At 38.5% G+C, this 23,518-nt stretch overlaps 1 protein-coding gene across 1 annotated transcript; it reads right to left on the bottom strand.

Moving 5' to 3' along the window:
• Positions 1 to 5,634: 5,634 nt before the first annotated feature.
• Positions 5,635 to 13,891, bottom strand: LOC124258060 (myosin regulatory light chain, smooth muscle-like). The gene is made up of 7 exons (XM_046692137.1): positions 13,831 to 13,891; positions 13,454 to 13,509; positions 12,384 to 12,459; positions 10,246 to 10,347; positions 8,480 to 8,558; positions 7,868 to 7,916; positions 5,635 to 6,422 (listed from the first exon to the last, which is right to left on the bottom strand). Exons 2-7 carry the CDS (start codon positions 13,496 to 13,498, stop codon positions 6,324 to 6,326), a joined length of 450 nt encoding a protein of 149 aa, XP_046548093.1. The 5' UTR covers positions 13,499 to 13,509; positions 13,831 to 13,891; the 3' UTR covers positions 5,635 to 6,323.
• Positions 13,892 to 23,518: the final 9,627 nt, after the last annotated feature.

Raw genomic sequence — 23,518 nt, 5'->3', positions numbered from 1 at the left:
ATAGAACGCCCGATCCGAATGACGTATTCCTTTGTGTATTCAAGCACAAAAATTCAATCACTTCTACGGATTCAAATGTGAATGCTACTAAACTCTCTAACTGCCAGATGACCCAGTCGTCACGATATCTGTAATTGTTGTGCAGGGTTGTGTCCCTTGTGAGTGCCAGGAATCTGTGACCGTAGGTGCTGGTTCTCCCTGATGATGTTTCAAGGTTACTCATCAGGATAATCGTTGGTAATGCAAACAACACGGGAGTGCCATCTGTATACTCTAAGCTAACGCTCTCAAGTGCATCTGTATTCACTAAGCTTATGCTAACAATATGGACGCATAATTTGTATTCACTAAGCTAATAAGCTAATGTTAACAACCTGGGGGTGCCATTTGTATACATTAAGCTAATGTTAGCAATATGGGATCATAAGTTTTTTTTCTTTTTTTTCTTTATTCCAGCAAATCAGGTTACAATCAGGGTGTATTCATTGACAAAAGATACAAATGAGTAGCGAATGAGCAACAGTTCCGAGTTCAAACAAACAATGACAATGTTCACATACAAATGGGTGTTAACACAGTAGGCCTTACAAAAAAGGTTAAGTTCCCATTGGCTAACAAATCACTGTCAAAGTGTATGAATAATATTACAGGGTTATGGCAAATACGTTCAAAGCGAATGACACAGACATCATGGAATGTAAGTGAGATTAAAAAATGAAAATAAAAATAAATATAAATAAAAATAAAATAAAAAAATTAAATGGTTAAGGACTATACAGCCAAAGCAAATAGATACAAAGCGTATTATAAGAATGATCAAACCGAGGTATAATGTTTTATGAAAGACATAAAGTCTGGTGACTTCTTCATAAATGTCTGACAGAGGAAGCCATTTTTTTTCAAACGGAGACCCTTTATTATTCTTGCGGGCAATGAATTTTTCAATACAATATATCTGTTTGATAATTTATACAACTGTTTCAACTGAAAGGGTTATACTTTTAAGATTATTTAAGAATACATGTCTTTTACATAACAAGAGTAAGTGGTTAATTAACTTAAATTTGGCTGGGAAACCAAAAAGAATAGCACAAGTGTCCACTTTTATTTCTTCATTGAGAAAAGAGTTCAAGTATAATTCCACACTCAAACAGAATTCTTTGACATGCTCACATTCTAGAAAAACATGTGATAAGCTTTCACTATTAGTTTTACAGAAGGAGCAAATAGCCTCGTTCACTAGTTTCATCTGTTTTAGTTCCTTTTTGGTGTAGATTATGCGATGTAAGAATTTAAATTGGAATTCTAGTAGTTTTACATCCTTGGTGCAATACCTATAATGAAGAAATATATCCTTCCAGGGAGGAAAAACCACATCGAAGTTTTCAACCCATTTGTTACACACAGGTGGAAACTCGTCAATAATGTTATCGTACAAAAATCTAGAACCCTTACCAGGTTTGAGAATGTCTGTTAGCTTATTACTAATCACCACATTTGAATTATTGATACATATTTGGTCATTGATACAATTTTTCCAACTAGGAGAAATACAGCATAATAATTATGATAATCTAAAAACGTGCTGCTAATATCAAAAACATTCTTCAGTTCAGCAAGAGTCAATAATCCACTATTGCTACATATGCCTTTTACAAAATAAATTCCTTTACTATACCATTGTTTAATCAAAAAGGTTTTATGTTTAAAATGGTGATTGAGCCATAAGGGTTGGGACAAAATCTCATTAATATTAACAGAAATTTCTTTTTCTATTCTTACATAGTTTGCCCAAGCCTTCAAAACACTTTGCCAATAAGGGTTCTTACAGTGAATATGAGTATCAACATTGGCACCTAGTGTGAATATTTCATTTATAGGAAAGTAACTTGGATTCTTGAAATTAGGACTTTGAACACATCTTCTTAAATGTGATAACTTCAAGGCATTAATGCATTAATATCAATCATTCTGAGACCGCCTTCTTCATATTTCCTAAGCAAACAGGTTCTCTTTATCTTATCTGGTTTCCCATTCCATAAAACTTGAAAAAAAGTTCTGTTTAGGTCCTTAATAAATGTTTGAGGGGGATTCGGAAGAGAAGAGAAAATATGTACTAAGGTAGAGAGGGCTAAAGTCTTAATCACAGTTACTTTTCCACTTAGAGTTAATGATCTAATTACTTCCAGGAAGCCAAGATTCTATATATTGTTTCCATTCGCTTTTTTTGTATTTATCACCCAAAGGTCTTGCAAATTTGGATTTTGTGTAATGCCAAGGATTTCAAAGTTGCCAGAGTGCCAATTAAGGTCAAGGCATTCACATAACTTGAACCTGTTACCTGTCATAGAGCCAATCCAGATAGCTTTAGTCTTTTCAATGTTCATTTTGAGTCCAGACATTTGATAAAATATATTCATTGTTTCCATAGCTGCCTTCAGACTAGCGCCGTAGCCATCAAGAAAAAATTGAGTATCATCGGCATATTGGCCTAGGTTATACGCTTGGTCATTCAGTAATATACCTTTGATGAATTTATTTTGTCGGATCATATTACCTAGAATTTCTGCTACAAATAAAAATAAATAGGGTGATATTGGGTCACCTTGTCTACAGCCTCGTTCATCTATAAAAGATGAAGACATATGTCCATTTTGTACAATATAAGAGCATTTTGGGATAAGATTGAGATCCATTTTCTAAAGTTTCATCCAAAACAATTTTTTTCCAAAACCAGCATAATAAAATCTTTAGTGACAGTATCAAAGGCTTTTTCAAAATCTATGAGGAGTAACATTCCACGTTTATTAATCTTCTTCAGTTCAAACATATCATCATATAGCAATCTAATGTTATCACTGATACATCTACCTGGTATGAAACCTGTTTGGTTCGTGTGGATAAGATGGGGAAGAGTTTTCTTTATTCTGATAGTTAAACAAGTGCTGATTATTTTATACACCGAGTTCAAGAGAGAAATAGAGTTTTTAAGGTATTTCCTATTTTTATTAGATTTGGGGATACATGTAATAACACCTCTGTTCATTGTAATGGGTAGCAAATTAGTTTCATAAACTGCGTTAATATATCTGAATACCCATATGAAAAAATCTATAGGAAATCCATCTAGGCCTGGACCTTTATTGTTTTTTATAGATTTAACTGCACAGGTTATTTCTTTAAGATCAAATTGTTTACCAGTTCTTCATTGAGCAGCTTATCAAGTTTAGGAACGGTAACAGAGTTCAGAAACTATATTTTCAATATTTATGTCACCGGATGATTTATATAAATTTTCATAATATTTTTTCTGTTCAGTAAGTATTTCACTACCATCTAAGATTCCATCTCCATTGTCTCTAATAAGCGCAGTAATCAATTTATAGGTGTAGTGTCGATTCTCAAGGTGGCAAAAATACCTGGTAGGCTTTTCCCCTTCATCATACCATTGGGTCCTAAAATCTTTATCTTTGACCTGGGTTTCTTTAATGCTTTCCAATTTGAGTTTATCGGCTGACAGAGAGGTTTAAAGCTGTTCATCAATTGCCTGAAAATTACTTCGTATTTCATCCTCCTTTTCCTTAATTCTGGTTTCAAGCTCTAGGGTATCTGCATTTGACTTCTTTTTATGGTAAGTACCATAAGATATGGTTTTCCCTCTAACTTTCATAAGAAAAGTCTCTAAGAAAAGTAGATCTCTAATGCTTAAATCTTTGTCCTCAATGCCTTTCAAATCCTCTAAATTAAGTTTGTTCTTAGCATATTCTTGTTTAGTTTCAAGAAGAATTTTTCTATCTATATCAATATATTCATTAATTCTCAGCAGTGATGTATTGAATTTCCAGTAGCCGTTTCCTCTAGTCTTACATAAAAAGTTGGAAAGAGTTAGTGTGATAGCTGAATGATCAGATTTGTATCCTGGGAGGATGTCAGAGGACACAGTAAGAATTGCAATATCTCTCGAAACTAGGAAATAATCAAGTCTTGATTGTTGTCTAGGATTTTTCTTCCACCAAGTAAATTTCTTGGAAGAGGGATTATGTTCTCTCCAAATATCCACTACGTCATGCATCTCAACATTGTCAAGTACTTCTTTACGGGCTTTAGGATCATTGGTGGATTTATAGTTCTCAAGGTCTACTAATGGATTTTGTACCAGGTTCCAGTCCCCACATATTACCAATGATTGGTTTTCTTCAATGTTATCGAATAAAGTTTTGTAAAGAGTGGGGTTATCACTGTTGGGTCCATAAATATTGGCTAAAGTTAATGTTTATACCATCAATAGTAGTGTCAGCAATTATAAAGTTACCATGATCATCTTTCTTAAATTTATGGATCTGAATTTCAGTATTGTTATTAAATAACATAGCAACACCCCTTGCATTGGACTTAAAAGGTGCAATAATACTTTGAAGGTCCCATTCATTTCTCATAATAGATTCTAACTCATGGGAAATGTGAATATCCTGAAGACAGATTACTGAGCAATTTCTTTTCCGACAGATGTTCACAATTTCTTTCCGTTTCTGTTTTTCGGCAAGGCCCCTACAGTTAACAGAGGCTGTTTTGATATTACTACTCATTAAAATCACGTAATTGGTACATATGGGATCATAAGTTGTATACACTAAGCTATTGTCAACAACCTGGGGAAGTCATCTATATACTCGAAGCTAATGCTAACAATATGTGGCGTGTCATCTGTATACACTTAGCTATTGTTAACAACACGGGGATGTCACCTGTATACTCTAACACTGGAAGTGTATCTGTATACACTTATCTAACACATTCCACATGCGGGTGTCATCTGCATGCACTAAGCTAATGCTGATGTTAGTCCGTATGTGAGCGCATCTTTTATTGGTGCGGATTGTATTTGTGTGGAAACTTGACAAGCTGGATGTTCACTATTCCTCCTCGCATAGATCATAACTAGATGAACACAGTATCAGTTGATGGACTTCCATGCATTCCATGTTGTACATCTCCATATGTCGTATCCATATGAGTAAACACGAACTAACAGATTGAGGAGATGAAAGACTCTTTTCAAAACGCAACCTTATATATATAGACTAAGAGTCAACCATAATACTGTGAATGCCTGCGTTAAACCTCACGTTGTACTACGATGGTATGTAATATTATGAACCATTAACCACTTTGTAAAAGCCTTCTGGTAGTAAAGACAAGCTACGAAACTTTATCGTGAAAAGGTGTATGACTTCATAATAAGTTTGTTACAATAACAAGGAGTATATCTTGTTAACTTCATGACTTAGTAATGACTTTGTAATAAGGACGATCTTGTGTAAAGGCGTGTGACTTATGAATTCCTTTGATGTAAGACAAGTATATGGATGGCAACTTCTTATTTATTGTATAACACAACGTTTCTGGGCCACTTCTTGCCCCTTCTTCAGGTGATCATAGGGGCAAGAAGTGGCCCAGAAGCGTTGTGTTATACATTAAATAAGAAGTTGCCATCCATATACTTATCTTTTATATTCACCAACTTCTGAATACCTCCCAGGAATCGTATTCCTTTGAGTTTGATAACACAAACAATTACTTGTGAAACAGTCCCAGCGACGTGATGGTTCGACAAAAGACTCTCAAGATAAAATGCTCTGTGCACATTTGTTTTATTAAACAAATAAATCACAAATCGACATCGGATTGATTCATACAGAGGCATGAATTTCCTCTGTTGTATGTACAAGGTCGCCGGCTGTCGTGATCTCACTGGTGGCACTGGCCCCGTATGTTGGAAACCACGGTGGGTTGGGCACACCGTATATGTAGCCAGGGAGGGGGAAATGAGCCCTTGTTGTAAGGGGTGGGGAGAGAGATGAGGGCCGAGACCCGGTGCGGCGCCAGGAACTCAGCCAAGACAGACAGATCTTTCCAGAACACGTTCCTAAATACGAAACCAGAGCGGATAGCTCCAACACAGCATCAGACTCGGCCAATCGCGGCAAAGCCTACCAGGGAACAGCTCTAGGTATATATTCATATCAAGGCAATTCACTTATATACAAGGAGTGTTATACGCAGTTCATATCACTTCTAAATTAATAAAAACAGGCAAAACTTCAATTCAGGACAATCACAACCTCTAGTAGGGACCTCGTTCTGGTAGACGTCTTCGCGGCGAGCCTCGTTTTCAGCTGTCAATTACAATGTCCATGGCGATGTCTGTCTGAAGTGAATCTGCCCCCGAGGTGTACACAGAGCGTCACCCGAGGGTCAAGGTTAGGGTGAGGGTCAAGGTGAGGCGTGAAGTGACGGTGAGAACGTTATAGACACATAATGATCTAGTTTTGATCCTCTTCTCTACCCTTCAGTTTGGCTGTGAACCCTTTGTAGTCGAACTGTCCCTTGGCAATGGGGGCCTCCTTCCACGTCTGCTTGATCTGGAAAAGGACAAGACAAGCGTTGTAGACACATCCATGTACTAGATAAAGTGAATGAGTTGAATTTACTTCCGGATTAATCCATTTTTTGTGCACCATGTAAAGGTGGGAGAAACGCTCGGAGTGGGGTAATCATTTACGACGGAGGTTAAAATCCTTCTCACGATGATAGTATAACAAGTACCATAATCAGGGTGATATGTGCATTCTAAGGATCACGGGATCCTGGCAAGCGCAAGGGACGTAGCTCTGCACAAGGAATATCAGCGCATCAGACGAGTGGGCCACAGTTACACGAAAGGTGGAAGAATATGTTTTTTGAAAAGTGTACTACAGTTAAAAAAGGAATAGTGACTCTTAGACTCTTGGATTATTCCACGGCGTTTCGGCTTCATTTGTAGAAGATCTAACAGTAGCACAGGTTGCACACGAAATCGCTTTGGTGAAAAGTATGACGTTAATGTTTATTACACAGACCAAGCATGATTGATGACCAGGTTGTCTGAGGATCCATAATTTGCTGTTCAGAGTAGCGTCCTATAGATATACGACAACCATATGACAGTTGGTCCGAATCTAAGATTCGTCCTGAATATCTTTCTGAATCTGTCTGTGCCAAATAGTGCTCGTGGATTTCACCAAATGGCTAGCTACCAAAACATGCATTCTTTGAACATAAAGCTGACACCTAGTGACTTAACATATATACTACTACGAAGCGATAAAACCTAATTCACTTATACTCGGGTCAAATAGTACAAATGGAGGTGATCTTAATGATTCAACAGGAAATTCCTGGTCACGTGATTGGAACACTAACGGAAGGTCAGGGGATTCTGGTCTTGGCCTCGATCACGAAATGTTTACAGTGAAGGGGTAGAAATTAAATAAATATAGTTTGTGTTATCAATTGTATAGTGTAATAAAGCATAGTTTTGCCCTGGTCTATCCGATTTATAGCAGGGGGACGCTTATGAGACCCTATTTAAAATACTGTCACATTACACTCCATATATGTTAACACCATCTGACGTTGCTGTGACATCATCATCGCTGTACCCTCGGTGATATCATCCCCAATATGACCAGACAATGCCGCTTCTCTGGCACGTCAATCTCCACAGATGATGTAATGCACATCCCTGTTCAAGTCCCCAAAACACGAGTGATTGAATGTATACGGTCAAACCACGCATGATCTTACTGTTATTATACCAGGTGGAACCTAACAGAATAGGATTAAATTAAACACAAGTTTGTCAAAAAGTAGGAATAAAGTGCCGTTCGTGGTGGTTTCAGCTGTTTTCGATGCGTTTATACTGTCGCATGGAATTTCCAATGTGTCAAAGAGCATCAATTACTTATTCGTGTGTATTCGAATTTGAACTTTGCAATGCAAACTGACATATGTTGTCTGAAGGTTTTCTCCATGTTCAAATACTCACTTCATCGGCGGTAAAGTTATCACCAGTGTTTGCTAACAAGTCCTTGATGCTGAAACAAAATGACCAAATCATGAAAGTAAATCCTACTTACTACCATTAGACATGATGATAATACAGAGAACTGTTTGTATGACAAAGCTGAGTTTACAACTGTATATTTACAGAAGTGATGGAAAGTAAAATTAGAAGATAAAAACAATAAAAATCTCTGGAATAACCAGGTTTTGGAATAACGACTTAATATGATCGAGATCAGAAGTCCGGTGTGTAGGGGTATACATCTTAATTAGTTTTGTTTTATGTTTGTTTGTTGTTCAACACTGCACTCAGCAATATTCCAGCTATACGGCGGTCGGTATATAATCGAGTCTGGACCAGACAATCCAGTGATGAACATATCGAGCTACGTAAATGGGATACGCTGATATATGTCATCCAAGTCAGCGAGCCTGACCACCCGATCCCGTTAGTCGCCTCTTACGACCAGCATGGGTTACTGAAGTCAATTCTAACCTGGACCTTCATGTGTCACATCCTTATTAACATCACAGTGTGAAACAAGGTATAAAGGTGATGAACAAGGCGGTGTTAACTGTCGCCGACGTTACGTACTATTCCTCTGCCAGCGTTCCCTTGCCCTCATCGTCGAACATAGCGAAAGCGTTCTTAATGGTCTCCTCGCCGTCAGTTCCTGGAAGGAGAAGAGAAGAAGTTGTGGTGAAGGACATTAACTGGACGATAACCTCACTATCAAGGGTGAAAGATTTTAATTTCAAGACGTAACAAATATTCTCGAATTCTTGCAGCTGACAACAGAAATGGATTTTACACCTTGTACCCAGGTGGGGAATCGAACCCGAGTAATAGCGTTATCCAGTAGGCCATCTCAGCTTCTCGGCACCAGAACCCTTACACAGCAATAAGGACAATCCGGATAGACACTGGCGTGGAGTAAACATCATTACCTTTCAGGGTCTGAGAAATGGATGTTACTACATAAGGTGTTGTTATTTACGCAGCTGGTAATAAGTTAGCGGGTTATCCTAATGTTGTCGGAAAGTCCAAAGTCGCACAAGTAATAAACATACTTCTCCGTGGTACTAGAAAATGTGCGTACACAGACGGGCGATTCCGGGATGCGATGCTATCAGTCAGTTAACGGTTCTTAAGAGTCTCAGATCTATACAGCACAATTGGCAGAGACCACTGAGTTAACAGACCGGACCACGTGGGAGTCGTCCGTTATAGAACCGAACTGGGACTTAGCACAACTCTTTAACCACAGTAAACCCGTTGTATGTTAATGATCAGATGATAGTGAATAACTCGATGCTTTGATTCTTTTGAACACACAAGAAAGAACGTTTTGTAGTGTGAATGTCCTACGTGCTCAATGAAACCCAACAAGGTTTTGTTTCTTGTTGAGATTAGGAATATTCCAACGACATGTAAATAAACAAGACTGCCCCTCACGAGCCGGTGGTTGATATCATGAAGATATGTCGGGGTGTGAGGACTCGAACACTGTCACCTAGTCTGACCTCCGACCTATTACACAGATACTGGTTACTGGGAGCTATTCTACCCTGTACAGCCCGCACGTATATATATTTGCAACATAATTTTGATGTTTGGGAATTTGAATCAACTGATTTCTAAATTTGATAATGCACAATGTATACATATATAATATGAGATGAGAACTAGAAATTTAGAAGAAACATATTTGGTAAGTGACTTAATACATGACTTAATATTTACAAAATATGAAGATAATAAAGCGTTTATCATAAAATTACTCGTAAAGTTGTTTTTCCGATGCATTAGCAATATTATACAACACCTGGGGCACTGATAACATGTTCATAGCCTGCTCCCCTGTCAACATCAAGGAATGTGTATCAAGAGAACGCATTGAAGACACCGCCACCATAACTCTCCCTCACAAGAGGCTAAACTACATTCTCTTGTACATGTATTAATAGACGTATAATTATATACATTCAGAATCACTGGTAACTGTGATTATATGACGGTAATGAATCAGGATAATAACTATATGAATTACGTGGTTTAACCGTTATACAAAACAAAACTCACGTAAAAACAGATTATGATGCCGTTGTTGCCCGTCGAATGTTTTAATGGGTATATTGGGTACATACATAAAAGTCACCGAAATTGTATTTTTAATTTTGTTAATATGTTTCATTTTATTTGAGAAAATTCAACATATTGAAATCCAGTGCTGTCCGACTCCTACCCACACTAGTACATTTAAAACCCTCACTGTGAATTGTGTGTCAGTGAAAGTCACGATACGATAGAAAAGAACATCATCATATTTAATTTTGCCTTTGATTATATAGTCAACTCACCTCCCATCTTCTCGCCGAACAGGTTAAGGAAGCTTGTGAAGTTAAGTGGACCAGAGGACTCCTTAAGCATAGACTCTAACTCGCTGTCTGGGGGGATTCTGCCTGATAACACAATAGCAGACAACATCAGATAACTCTGTAACATTGTAATACATGGGCAATATAGAATGTGCTTCAGTGAAATATAGATGTAAAACATACCTAACTGACGGGACTGGTGTAGTCTGTCGGTATGAAGATTAACATTAAAACGTGCAGCTGATGAAACTAAAACCATGCAGAATATCGATAAATAGATTATTTTCAACATCAAACTGGCTCTAAGGGCGGGACAGTAATGAGGCTTTACATTAAATGTATCATAATGCAACATGTACTACAAGCAATTGCCTTACGGGCATTTCCGGCTTCGGTATAGTATGCAGTATTTTAATAATGATAACTTACAGATAAATTTCACAGAAAGATATCAACATTTCATGGGGTTTGAGGTTATTAAAACCCTTTGATTATTGGACTGATATAACGACGTGCATGCGTGTGTGTGTGCGTGTGTGCGCGCACGTGCGTGCGTGCTAGTGTGTGCATGTGCGAGTGTTTGTTGCTTCTGTACTTGTCAAGACTGATGTCTGTTTGTATAACGTTAGGCAACTGAGGCAGCAAGCTGTAGTGTAACATGTATACCCCACACATTCTAACAATTCCGAGGTGATCATCTTGTTTAATAACTTTTTATACAGATGCCCAGACAGAGTAACAGCTGCTATACTGTTTTATAGTGTTTATATATGACGCGACCGGGGATCAAATCGCGGTCGTTGTGTTTTCCAATATACAATCTATCAACTAGACTACAGGGACGGTATACCCTCTGTTCGACTTTCACATTAAACATTCAGTCAACAATGTAAGTAGGAATCAGACTAATCTCAAGAAGCTGTAGACATGCGAAAATAGAGGCAGGTAATAAATATATAATTCCGTTCCTCATGGAAATATTGGCCTGGTTGTATTTGGCGTGGGAATACGTTCTTTATAAAAGCCTCTAATGTCTCGCTGAGATATGTTTGTTAAAAATATGATTGGTTTTGGGGAAATATGGCTGCGGTTGTCTGGGGCAACGATGAAATCATTTTACTTTGTATGTCGGGAGATGAAAGCTCTCAGCGTCCGGATGTTGTTTGAGTAGACATCTCGCACAGTATTACGTATGTGCATGGTCACATATTACCAGCGACGTTATGGGAACCTTTCGCAAACAGATCTAATTTCTCCCTCTGAGTCAAATTGTAGCCAATTGTAATTGACTGAAGAGATTTCCGCCGAATTTCAAAATGATTAGTTTCATGTCGCTGCTGACTGGTACGAAAGACAAATCCTATTTACAACAACTACAGAATAGTGCCTTTACAGCATCGTCATCAGAAACGGGTCCAATGTAAGACGTACATTTCATAGGAGCTTGCCGCTAGTACAACCTGAACGTGAATACGCTGAGCAGAAGTGACAGTACGTTATTAAGTCAGAAAGTACAATATGGTCGTCTATGCCTCGATTTCATTTATTAGGGCGGAAGTCTTTTGCGTTCCTGAACAAATCCTGTCACTAGTCACGAAATAATCAATTGAATAAGAAATTAGAGTTATCTCCCCTACAACATGTGCCTGTCCTGTGTAAGATAAAATGTTACGGTCATGTCACGATGTAAAAGACTCATTTGTATATGCACTAAAACGGGAATTGTCTGGTCTACATTTTCTCGTCTATCGAAACTGAAATTGTTGAATTTGTATATCTTTAATAAGATTCTGTTATGTAAAGAATCTCGTCGACATTAAAATGAAAAAGACAAAGTGTAAAATAAAATACAATTCGTCTTCAGTAATGACTAATTGTACATTTATCAATAAGTTTGGTTGTCGCTCACCATGTATACGTGTTCACAACGTAAAATCTCGGACTGGGTGAAAGTGTATTCCTACTCAACACGAAGTCAATATAACATATAACAAACATCATTCAAGTATCGCTCGCATATGATTAATCCTACCATGTTAAAACAAGTGCAACCATTTCCTCACAAATGCCCCAAATGCACAGTAAAATGCGTGCGACCTCGAACAGAAGGTGAAACTCACCCAAGCTGGAGTAGATTTCTTTGAGGTCGTTGATGCAGATAACGCCGTCCCTGTTGGCGTCGATCAGCGTAAAAGCCTGAACAGTAAATAAATATTACAGCTACGTGTCGGGGTGAGAGGTGAAATTCCTCAGGCAAATGAGGAAAGTGTGGCTAACGTTCAGATATTTGTATAAGAACGAACTGTCAGGTCAGTAAAGAATAAACTGGTATCAAACGCCCATTTATTATTGACATGTGCCTCATATATTGGTCATTTACATTAAGCTTCGAGAGGAATAAATGTGAAGAAAAGACTACACCCCGAACTACTTTGGATAAGGGAAGCTACGTTGAAGCACAATCACGGGAAGAGCGTCATATCCCTTTGTATATTGGCGTTCCAAACAATGATGTTTTCGGATAGTATGTTACCGGATTATACGGTCCATTCTTTCGTCCAAATATTTGATAACCAAAAGGATATAAGTCAACGATTTATTTTACATATCAGCTTCTTTATTTATCAACACAACGTTTCGGATTTCACCTGAAGGAGGAATAAGAAGTAACTCCAATAAGTGGATGAAGAAGGAATAAGAAGTAACTCCAAGACGTCGTGTTAACAAATAAAGAAGATAATATAAACCAAAATCGTTGTTCAAAGAACACAGTATGATAAAAATGACAAAGCTATTTTGTATTAATAGATCATTTTGAATAAAAAATATTCGTATAAATTTATGGCCTTTGAAAATAATTAGTAAAAGTACGGTACAACCATTGGTTCAAACGTATGGAAAAACCAAGGGATTAGAAGCGCATACCCTAATACAAAACTATTCTTTAAGCAAAATTAAACGGGTTTGTATCAATATGTATGTTATGTTGAAAACTATATTTGTATTCCGTATGAAGAAGTATGTGTATAATCCAGAGGAATCGATGGCTGCTATTCCATAGATGCACGAGTTTACATCCAAACGTAAATCCGACAAAGAATAGAAGTACAACACAGAGTGGCGTTGTATCCATAGAGTCGTAGATAATCGTAGATAATTCAGTATATACATCAATCCACTTTTGACTCACTTCTTTGAACTCCTGCATCTGGTTGGGCTTGAAAAACTTTGCCATTTTGGTTGAGTCTGAAAGAAATGTTGAAATTTGTCAGTCATATTCTTACCAAGTGTCTCTCTAGTTACGTTAAGCGCCCTAAAAAGGCAACAACCTTTAGCTTGGCCTGGTGGCAAAACAGTTGGTCGAAACCGCAACATTTACATCACTACTGATCTCACAAATGTTACTTAATTGTTTCACCTTACAGACAGAATACTTTCAGAAAATATGAAACAATTTGTTTTCAAAACTGAAGTATCAATTCAGCACTAAACATTTATCCATGTTTGTAAATAATTTGAAATAATTGTAAACATAAACACAGGTTCCTTAGTTTAAACTGGCATTACCCTGTTGCCGTTCGAGAGGTGCCCTCAATTCACAACCGCAAGATACAATTCCACCAAAGCAAATAACACATCGCACGAAATACCTTTTCTAACATGCGCATGCGCAAAGCAAGATCACACACGCGTGTCTCACGTCATAGAAGCTGCACGTGCATATTTAGATATGCCCGTCACAAGCCTTTTACAGGAGGCCGCTCCGCGAAGCGACCGAGGGGAGGCGCACATACAAGAACTTCTGATGGGCTGGGCTGGGCTGGGTTACATTGGATTAGAGTGTATGGAGAGCAAGCAATGTTTAACGTTTCGATCTTCTTTTCACAAACTAGAAAGTTACAATCTCCATTTTATTGCAGTATAATATTTCACCGTAACTTGTAAAACTGTTTTCAAAAATGTGGATGAAGCTAAGCGATGATTCAAAGAAATGAAAGTAGCAAGGTTGCAGAAGTATAACTAGTAGGAATGTTATAAAACACACATATCTGAACACCGTTTCTGTTTTTCTTTCAAATATTGTTACCGATATTCGTGACATCATCAACTGCAGAAGTAGTAACAGGGTTAGTGTTAGCTAAACAGTCGGGCTAAAGGAACTATATAACCATGTGTGATAGTGACTACAATGAAGAATGGTTATTCAATGGTGACGTATGTGATACGGATGTCAGAGGCTGGTGTTTTGGACGTTGAGGTTTTTTTGTTTACGCGAATATGTTCAGCCTAGTAACGTTTTGACAACATGTGTATTTTTTAGGCAGAGGTATTTTACAAGTGTATACTTTCTGTTGCTAATCATTTCAGTAAATATGTAAATATGAACATAAAACTATGAAAAGGTTTCTACAAAGTTACAGTCTTTGTATAGTCCTTATAGGAAAGGGAACCTTGCTCGAACACCGCTTGTGTTTAGGTACCAGCTGAAGACCTTTCAAGGCACTTTACATCATGTTTGGAATTGGAGTTTATATCGGTAATATATTCTCAGAAAAATGCAATGTCTCTGTGAAATGAAGACTTCTGTTAATGTTCATGGCAATTAGAAAGTGTTGTAGGTTCATAAGAGTTAACCCAGCGCTGTCTATGTGGTGTCAGGCCATGTCTTTACTTGTTTTCAGATCATGGTTATTTCGATGAAAATCGCATTTTAAGAACATAACGCTTCCAGTGTTGCCAGCGAAACCAATTACTTTAAACTAAGCACCTGACCTGACAGCTTATAAAACATCCGAATATCGTCCTAAAACATCCTACACAAACCCCAGGTGACATACACGGGGCTCATTTGAGTCACTCTAATTATCTGTATAGCGTTACCAATTACTGATGCCTTTAACGCATTTCAAGCAGGGAGATTTGTTGAGGCTAATGGAAATGTGATCCCATCACGTTTCTTATTCCTTATTACTTGCCTGATAACCGTCGATTAGAACGGAGCTGTTTGGTTTGATTCTGTGCACGAATTATTCACAAAACTGAAATATCCATTTGCTTGAAGAAGTTGTCTCCCTTCCACGATAAACCACACATCTTTCGATGTCTCGTTACATATAAAACCTTTTAGATATTAATTTTTTGTTTCTTTGAAAAGCATGTTACATTATTACTATTTTTACTACAATATATAACATTGGTTCATGTTAATAATCAATGCCACTCGATTATCATTTATTCCACGACCTACAGCAGAGTTCTCATATCTCGCTGAGAGCACGCGAGTCCAGTATTACGGTAGGCAGGATCTTGAAATCGAGCCAAGTCACAGATAAGCGTCCCCCGTCCCCCTTCCTCATATGGCCTCCCCATGCACAACACCCCCGGGGGATAGAGTTACACTGCCGCGAGACAACGGCATCGGTGCAACTACTGATCTGTGTAACCGGTGCACCGTTTGTAAGAAAGTAATTAATTCTCCTGGCGTTGCCGTAATGTTGGAACCCCAGTTTTGCTGAATAGACTGGATACAAATGTGCCGACAAATGAATTTTGTCCGTTTCGTTTATGATGATTTGTTCATATATATTCGTTAGTTACAGTAATTCATTGCTTGGTTTATTCCTGTATGCGGAAGGAGTTTTCTTTCTCAGCTTGTTACATTATCTCGATTGAAATAATTCCAACCGTTACGACAAAGCCTCCGTTTTCACACATCTTTACATTATTGTTTAAAAAGAAATATGATTCTATGTTACGTTTTTCCTAATTATTTAGAATATACCTTTGTATTTGGTAATGATAAAAGGTGTTATGAAATGATAAAATGTTACTTATGCAAGAAAAACACCTATTTTTCCTATTTGCCGTAAACCACATAAATCATATCTGTAAAATATCAGAGTGATTATCGTATTTATTTCTCACTTTCCGCAAAGTTTGTGAAACGAAATCCTCATCTTAACTTGGACAGAAATCAAACAATGGGTCAAACTATTGCTTTTGTTTCGAATTCCTATAACCAAACTCCGATGGGCAACAACGCAACATGTTTACTCATATATTACATTATTTAAGAGGCGAGTGGCTCTTCCATAAGGTTTATCCCATGGTGCTGGGTTCTGGCACACAGCAAATGAAGACGCCGTCTGTTTGGAGCTGATTAGACATCCCACTGCTATCTCCCCTCGTGTGTTAAATTACTTTTGGTTCCCTTAACGACCGCTGATGTTTGCTTCTACCGACAAACAGCACAGTACTGTGGCTTAACATGCATTTCATACACACGATGTTACAGAAACAAACCTGAAACCTGGACATGTTGGAGTGAGTTGTTGAAGTCTTGTGTTAGTTGAAGTGATGGTTATTGGCTTTGGGGGCTTTCGCAATCCATTTGGAAGTTAAAATTTAATTAACATAAAAGATACTATCAGTCGTATCTGATTAACTTGTCTTAAAGTTAAGAACCGTGAGTCGTTAAACGACCGGTGTTAGAAAAAAGCCAGTAAATTCTTTTGTAAATGGGTCTCTAGATAAAGTTTGCTTGCTGATTAAAGAATCATTTGAATAAAAACGCAAAGCAATAAAAGAAAACAACTGATACTTTTTTCAGAAAGCATGAGTATTAGGATGCGGTTGAAGGTTAAATAAAATGTTGAAGGTCAAACCGGGCAAATCTTCAGAAACTTCATTTTGCGGGCTTTTTGAATTTTTGAAAAATTCAACAACAACGAAACACAACCAATGTGGTTTTGACTTGAAAGATGAAGAACAAATGTCAACTGAAGGAAAAATCAGTTCCAGTACTACAAGGTCTCTTCTGGGATGCTGAGTCTGCAAAACGTGAAAGGAAGGTGTGAAAATGGTAAATTGGATTAATAATGTAGGGAAAACGGGTTTGGAGTTGCACACGGGTTTAGGGTTTGAGTTTTCAAACAAGGGTTGAGGTTGAATGACAATTTTTACCTGCCGCTTTCCGATTCTCAAGATGCTAAGGGGGGAAGCTTGTCCTATAGACGAGGCAACAGTATCCGCAGAGAGAGAGACTGACTATCCACTCTGTCTCGGCTCTTATATACGGGACATGCGCGCATACCGTCACAGAAAAAACCCACAGGCTGCTTAACTTGCAGGGACATCACGAATTGCAGGAATCTGGCTGTCCAAAGTGCATTAGACCCCTGCAGAGCACATGTCCACGCTCATGGGGTGTGGGCAGTCATGTGGAACGTGCGGCATTCTTTTGATTACAGTTTAATAATTGTTATGCAAAGGTAGTGACGTTCATTGGTATAGTTAGCAGTAGCAGAAACAGGACGGTGCCAAGCAGTGGGGGTTGGTAAAGGAGGTATCACGTTTCTCCCAGAAACGGTCTGCAGGTAGAAAGCGTGTTATGTGACCCATGACTGGGTGTTATTGAAAAGGGGATGCAAATAGATGGCAATTATGGCAGATATGCTGTTTCGGGGCTGGTGAACGTGGTCGCTTGGCCCTGGTGATTCTTAAAGTACAAGAAGAAATTTGGTGTGATGTTATACGTGGAAAACGTGTGGGATGAGCATAACACACTATGATACATGAACATATGTTTGTCAAATTATCGTGAAGTATGACCTGAGTTAGTTTCGATGAGATGAAGATATTTTGGTATGTCTTTGGAAGTCGGTGCCTTAATCTGAGAGGTTTTGAAGGAATGCTTTATACTGCGTTTCTTGTTACTAGTTGCTCCAACTATTGGCAGTTGTATGTATTCTTTATTTTTACTTTCGCTTTCGAAATATGAAGCTATATATAACTATGCCGGTTTTTCAACTGTCTGTGAAATGTGGCGTTGGGTTTATGCAATGGCGCGAGGAAATAGTACTTTAGACTTCGGAAGTGAGTCTTTTTATCAAGGTTTGCAATTGTTTAGGAGAAGATATAGCCATGTTAGCAGTTATATCTTGGTTTCTTAATGAGCATATTGTCCTGGAGTTGACAGGCTATTGGATACTATTCATATATTCGCTATAATGTTTATAAGAAATGATGTTTTCTAGTAATTCATCGTATAAATACTTGGGTTAAATATTGAAGTGAGTGAGTGCAAGCCGCATTTACCAGTATTTCGGGTTTTAATAGTTTCTTTGTTTGTTGTTTTAACGCCGCACTCATCAATATTCCGTAATCAGAAATATTGTAAATAATCAAGTCTGGACCAGACAATCCAGTGATCAACAGCCTGAGCATCGATCTACGCAACTGAGATACGGTGACTTGTTTCAACTAAGTCAGCGAGCCTGACCACCCGATCCCGTTAGTCGCCTCGAACAACAAGCATGGGTTACTGAAGATCAATTCTAACCCTGATCACCACGGTTCTCGGGTTTTAATAGAAGTCAGCAATGTTTACATTATATGAGTATGAATGAAAACCATTTCATTTAACAACCATTTCTACAAAATGTACAATTGAAAATCGTTAAATATCAATTCGAAGGTGATGTCAGTTCATGATGAAGGTATCTGTAAGTCAGTTTGTCATGCATCATTTGGAAGGCTCCAAACATCATGTATCGGTCGTAAGAAGGGACCATATGATTGGACGGTTGCCTGGCGACTGGTTGTCAGCTTACCCCAAGCGCTACTGATTATTGTACATATATACCACATTTATGCCTTGTCAAAGTAAGAGAATGACATTTAGAAAGAGGTCACATGTGACATATTTTATACTACAAACAAAAAGTATGGGAGCACCCTAATATTTGACAGTCATATATAAACTTAAACGTGGTGAGGTCATTTATGCTCTAAGATAAATGCAACGTTTTGTGTGCTTAATGGGCACTTTAAACCACAACGAATATTGAATCAGTTGCTTCACTGCGTCTTCCAACATGTCGTTTAAAGTACCCATTAAGTAGTATATATGTGAGATTCCACTACTCACTAAGCATGATACAGCCCCAAATAGTGCTGACTGTAGCTGTCGAGGTCATCCACTCATTCGCCTGTATTAACTGTATCCATTATTGGAAAGTAGGTTTAATATTTAATTTACTAATGTCTTGAACAATCATTACTCGTAACATTGATTGATGTTCGTAATATCCAGTCTTAACTGGTGAGTTGGGTTATAACGGTTCTATTAATATTCTTGTTATGTCATGAAAAGAGTCATCGTAATCTGTGAGGAAATGACGGTACTAGACTATGACGGTACTAACAAACCTAGCACCATAATCGGGGAACTTGGATTCGCACCCACAACCATTGGTTGTAGCGAATTGCTGCGCATTTGACAACTTGGCCACCCATGCCCCGGGCATCATGCCCCCGATTGAGCGATTACAGGCGAGAACATAGGGCAAATGATAATCAGAACAACAAGAATCTAATGTGGTTAAGATCGATGTTCTATATAAGCGAAATCCACGTATATGAGCTCATTAGGAATAACGTTTAATATTGGTTACAGATTCAAGTGACATTTCGAAGCTGGTAAAATGGCAGGGATACGGTCGATAGTACTTCCAGTATTCAATGACTGCGGCGTTTCGGTGTCAACACTTTTACTGTCATCAAGCAATTGACGTTTACGTACTGACGTTTACGGAATTATGTTACTTCTGGTGTTCGATTAGACTAACAACTAGTCTCTGAAATGAACATATTTTACTGAAAAAAATAATATAATATAATGAAAAGGAGCCCTGAGACTTTCTTCATTTTCAGAGACTAAACAAATCTACAGAGGGATAATTTCTTGGAGTTTCACAACATGTACAAAGGTTCTTATCACCCATTACTGCTTTAATTGTGTGTGACAGGAATATTTACTGCCCCCACCCCCTCCCGGTCCTACTGCCAGTGGTGTGGGCCGATTTGGGGTAATGAGTATCAAGTGTCGCCAAATCTATTTTGAGAGCAAGCAGGGATACCAGTAGTCTGTCTCACAGTCCCTGAACAACATTATTTTCCCTACTGCCTAGCCCTCTCTGCAGTGCTAAAGCCCTAAATAAAGCAAGTCTAGATTTCCTCAGGTTTTTTCTCTGAATCTCTGGTCTCCCTAGGGCTCCTTTTCAATATAAATGGGCTTGTTTGTTACTATCCAAATTATATATATTCAGAGACTAAGCCTTAGTCTAGGATACCAGCTAAGGGTAGCATCTCTTGATATTCCTATGGCTGGACAACTGGATGTCACAAAAAAAATTCCAAAGTTATTTATATTCTCCAAAATCCAAAGGTTGTGTCTGCACTATATGTGGAAGTTTAATTGATGTCGCATATATATACTGAGTCAAAAAAGAAACTTCACAAAATGTAATTTGAAAAATAATGAATAATGTTTCTCTGATGATACATCTATGTATCCGAAATGGGATCCCTATCTTTCGACTCTGGAAAAACGTTAGCAAAACCCACTCAAACCCATCCATTCTCGTGCAAATGACGTTAGTGCCAAATCAGGTTTTGCGCGTGCAGTCGATCACGTGATCTTCGCATCGAAGTTTTCTTCATATGCACGTGTTTGCATTGGCCTCAAGAATTGAAAAAACACTTTTAAACCACAGTTCTAACGGTACTTGAAATGCCACGATTGTCAAATGTGCAACGTGAACGTGCCGTTGACATGTTGCAAGCGGGAAGATCAGTTATTGACGTCGCAAGAGCAATGGGATGCAGCCGTCGTACTGTGTATGACTTGCGAGGTCGTCTACAACAAACTGGCACCACTTCTGATCGCCCAAGGTCGGGTCGTCCACGTGTGACGTCACGAGCAGAAGTCTGTCAAATCGTCCTACGTCACCTACGTGACAGATTTCTGCCGGCTACACGAACCAGGGCTGAGATGTTTAGAGGTCGACTGTCCTCACAGACCATTCGAAATCGGTTGCGGGCTGCCAATCTCCATTCTCGGCGTCCATATTGTGACTTGACATTCTGTATACCCTTGTTTTGGAACGGCGGTGTAGCCTAATGGAACTGATTATGGCACTGTCAGTGTATCGAGTACATCACACAGATCTCAGCAATGAAATCATAACAATTTAACCATCTTACCATCTTTTGTTCTTTTATAGTGCCCTGAAGAAAGAATGTGAAGTTTCTTTTTTGACTCAGTATATAATGTAACAAGGAGAAAAAGTCATCAATATCCCCCGCAATGGCAAAATACTCTTCATGTATATGTCAATTAGTTACGACTATGTCAAATGTTTTGGTGTGTGTATAGCAGTGAGTGAGTTTAGTTTGAAATCTAGACTTGCCACATTTTCTAGACTTGCGTGGGCTTTCTTGGATATATTTGCTTCAGGGTCTGTACGACAGACTAGTGTTCGATATAATCGAATTTCTCGTACATGATATCTACCTATGAATACTATATATTTTGCTCGATATAACCGAATGTCACCTCTCTTACTTCTTCCAATGTATAACTAATGTTTTCATGTTCGATAGTTCCGAATGTCATGTTTATGCTACTACTGAGGAATAGCTTCAACACAGATGTTCGATATAAGCGAACTTCCCTTACATAATAAGTATAGAGGAATAAAATATATATCAGTTCGATATAACCCACTTCCCTTTATTGTTCGATATTTCCTAATTTTTGGGGTGGAGGGGTGGGGTTGGGGGTGGGTGGGGTAGAGAGAGAGAGAGATGCGCCGCACCCAGCTATATGGCGGCGATAACTATCGAGAAATAGCTAAAATATAGGTATTCGATATAACCTATATACACGTTTTTTATGACCACCAAGGAATAAATTCAGTGTTGGTGCTCGATGTAAAAGATTTGGATCTAAACAAATAGTATCAACAGCTGTTCGTTTTAACATTGGAAGTGTATCGTTATACAGGAGATGGATAGGAAAGAGTAAACACTGTTTGAGACTGAACTGGCTTCATAACGCTTTCTGATTTCTACGTCCAGAGTTCAACGTTTTTAGAAGTACAAAGCCCGGACAGCAGATGACAGCCAAAGTGGCTTGATTTACGTGTTTTCTTGGTTATTTCCGTCTTAATAATTTGTGAGATGTACCGATGCTGTTTTGAGAAAGAAAAGAACAACTGGCAAAATCATTCCATCGTGTCTTTCTAAAAATAATCACATACGTTGCCTGTTTCTTGTCTGAAGAAATGAACAAGGGGGCGTTATGTCTTAACTGAATATTGCCGAAGTTTCATACGCGTGGTGACTCGTACAGACCAGGTTTATTGCACGACTAATGCGTTATTCTGTGCCGCACTCTATGATTCTGACTCAAGGAAGCTGTTTGTGTAGAAGCAGTCATTAGGTTAACTTCATTTCGCCGCCTGTGTTTTTAACGGGAGACAGTGCACGGCAAGGAGAACTCATTTCTCCGTTGAAAATCTGCGAAGGTCAAAGAGGACGAGCTTATATACCTACAGGTGCGAAGCTCGGCTGCAGACACCACAATCATTAGGGATTAGTTCTTCGTTTCCAGCGCCTAGTTAAAAACTGTCAGCCAGAACGCGGAGAGATATATGGAACTGCTACACACAGGAACTTCTAGTTTATTCTTTAGAAATATAAGTTTTCATAGAGAGTTTTTATAGCGGAGTAAGGAACTGTTCCTCACTGCTTTTAATCATGCTAACCGGTTTTCACCTCGAAAATGATCCAGAATAGCGTCAAAAACAATGTTGATATTTCAGGTCAAACGTTGTACATGTACTTCCCTGTGCTGTGAAACTGCTTACTGTACATATTCCTCTGTGTATATCCTATAGAATTATGGCCTCAGTGAGATTACGACACGGGATTTCAGCACCCAGTGATTGTCGTAAGAGTGAGTGAGTGAGAGAGAGAGTTGGGTTTTGCGCCGCTTTTAGCAGTATTCTAGTGGGGAGCACCAAAAGTATGCTTCACATATTGTTCCCATGAAAGGATTCAAAACCCATACCTTCGGCGTGACGAGCGAACACTTTAACAATTAGGCTATCCCAACGCCCTATTGTCGTAAGGACCAAGTACGCAGGATGGGATGGTTTCGTACCCAGGCCACGCTGGGGGTTGATTATCGACTACCTCTTGTTAGATAGAGCTTGCGGCGTAACGCAACATTCAATTATATACTCATTGGTAGATTCTGAATGGAAATTAGAACAAGAGCCTTTAGAAAATATGACATGTCAGCGTCAGAGATATAGCGCCCGAGGTGTTGATTCCCTACACTCTCTCTGAAAGTGGATCGACACTTGGTATGCCTTGTTGATTCCCATTACCCTGGTCGACACAGCAG

This window comes from Haliotis rubra, unplaced genomic scaffold (genome assembly GCF_003918875.1).
Source record: "Haliotis rubra isolate DU_JTF1 unplaced genomic scaffold, ASM391887v1 Scf680, whole genome shotgun sequence".
Taxonomy (NCBI): domain Eukaryota; kingdom Metazoa; phylum Mollusca; class Gastropoda; order Lepetellida; family Haliotidae; genus Haliotis; species Haliotis rubra.
Note: the sequence above shows the minus strand (reverse complement) of the source record. Positions and strands in the feature narration are given on the sequence as shown.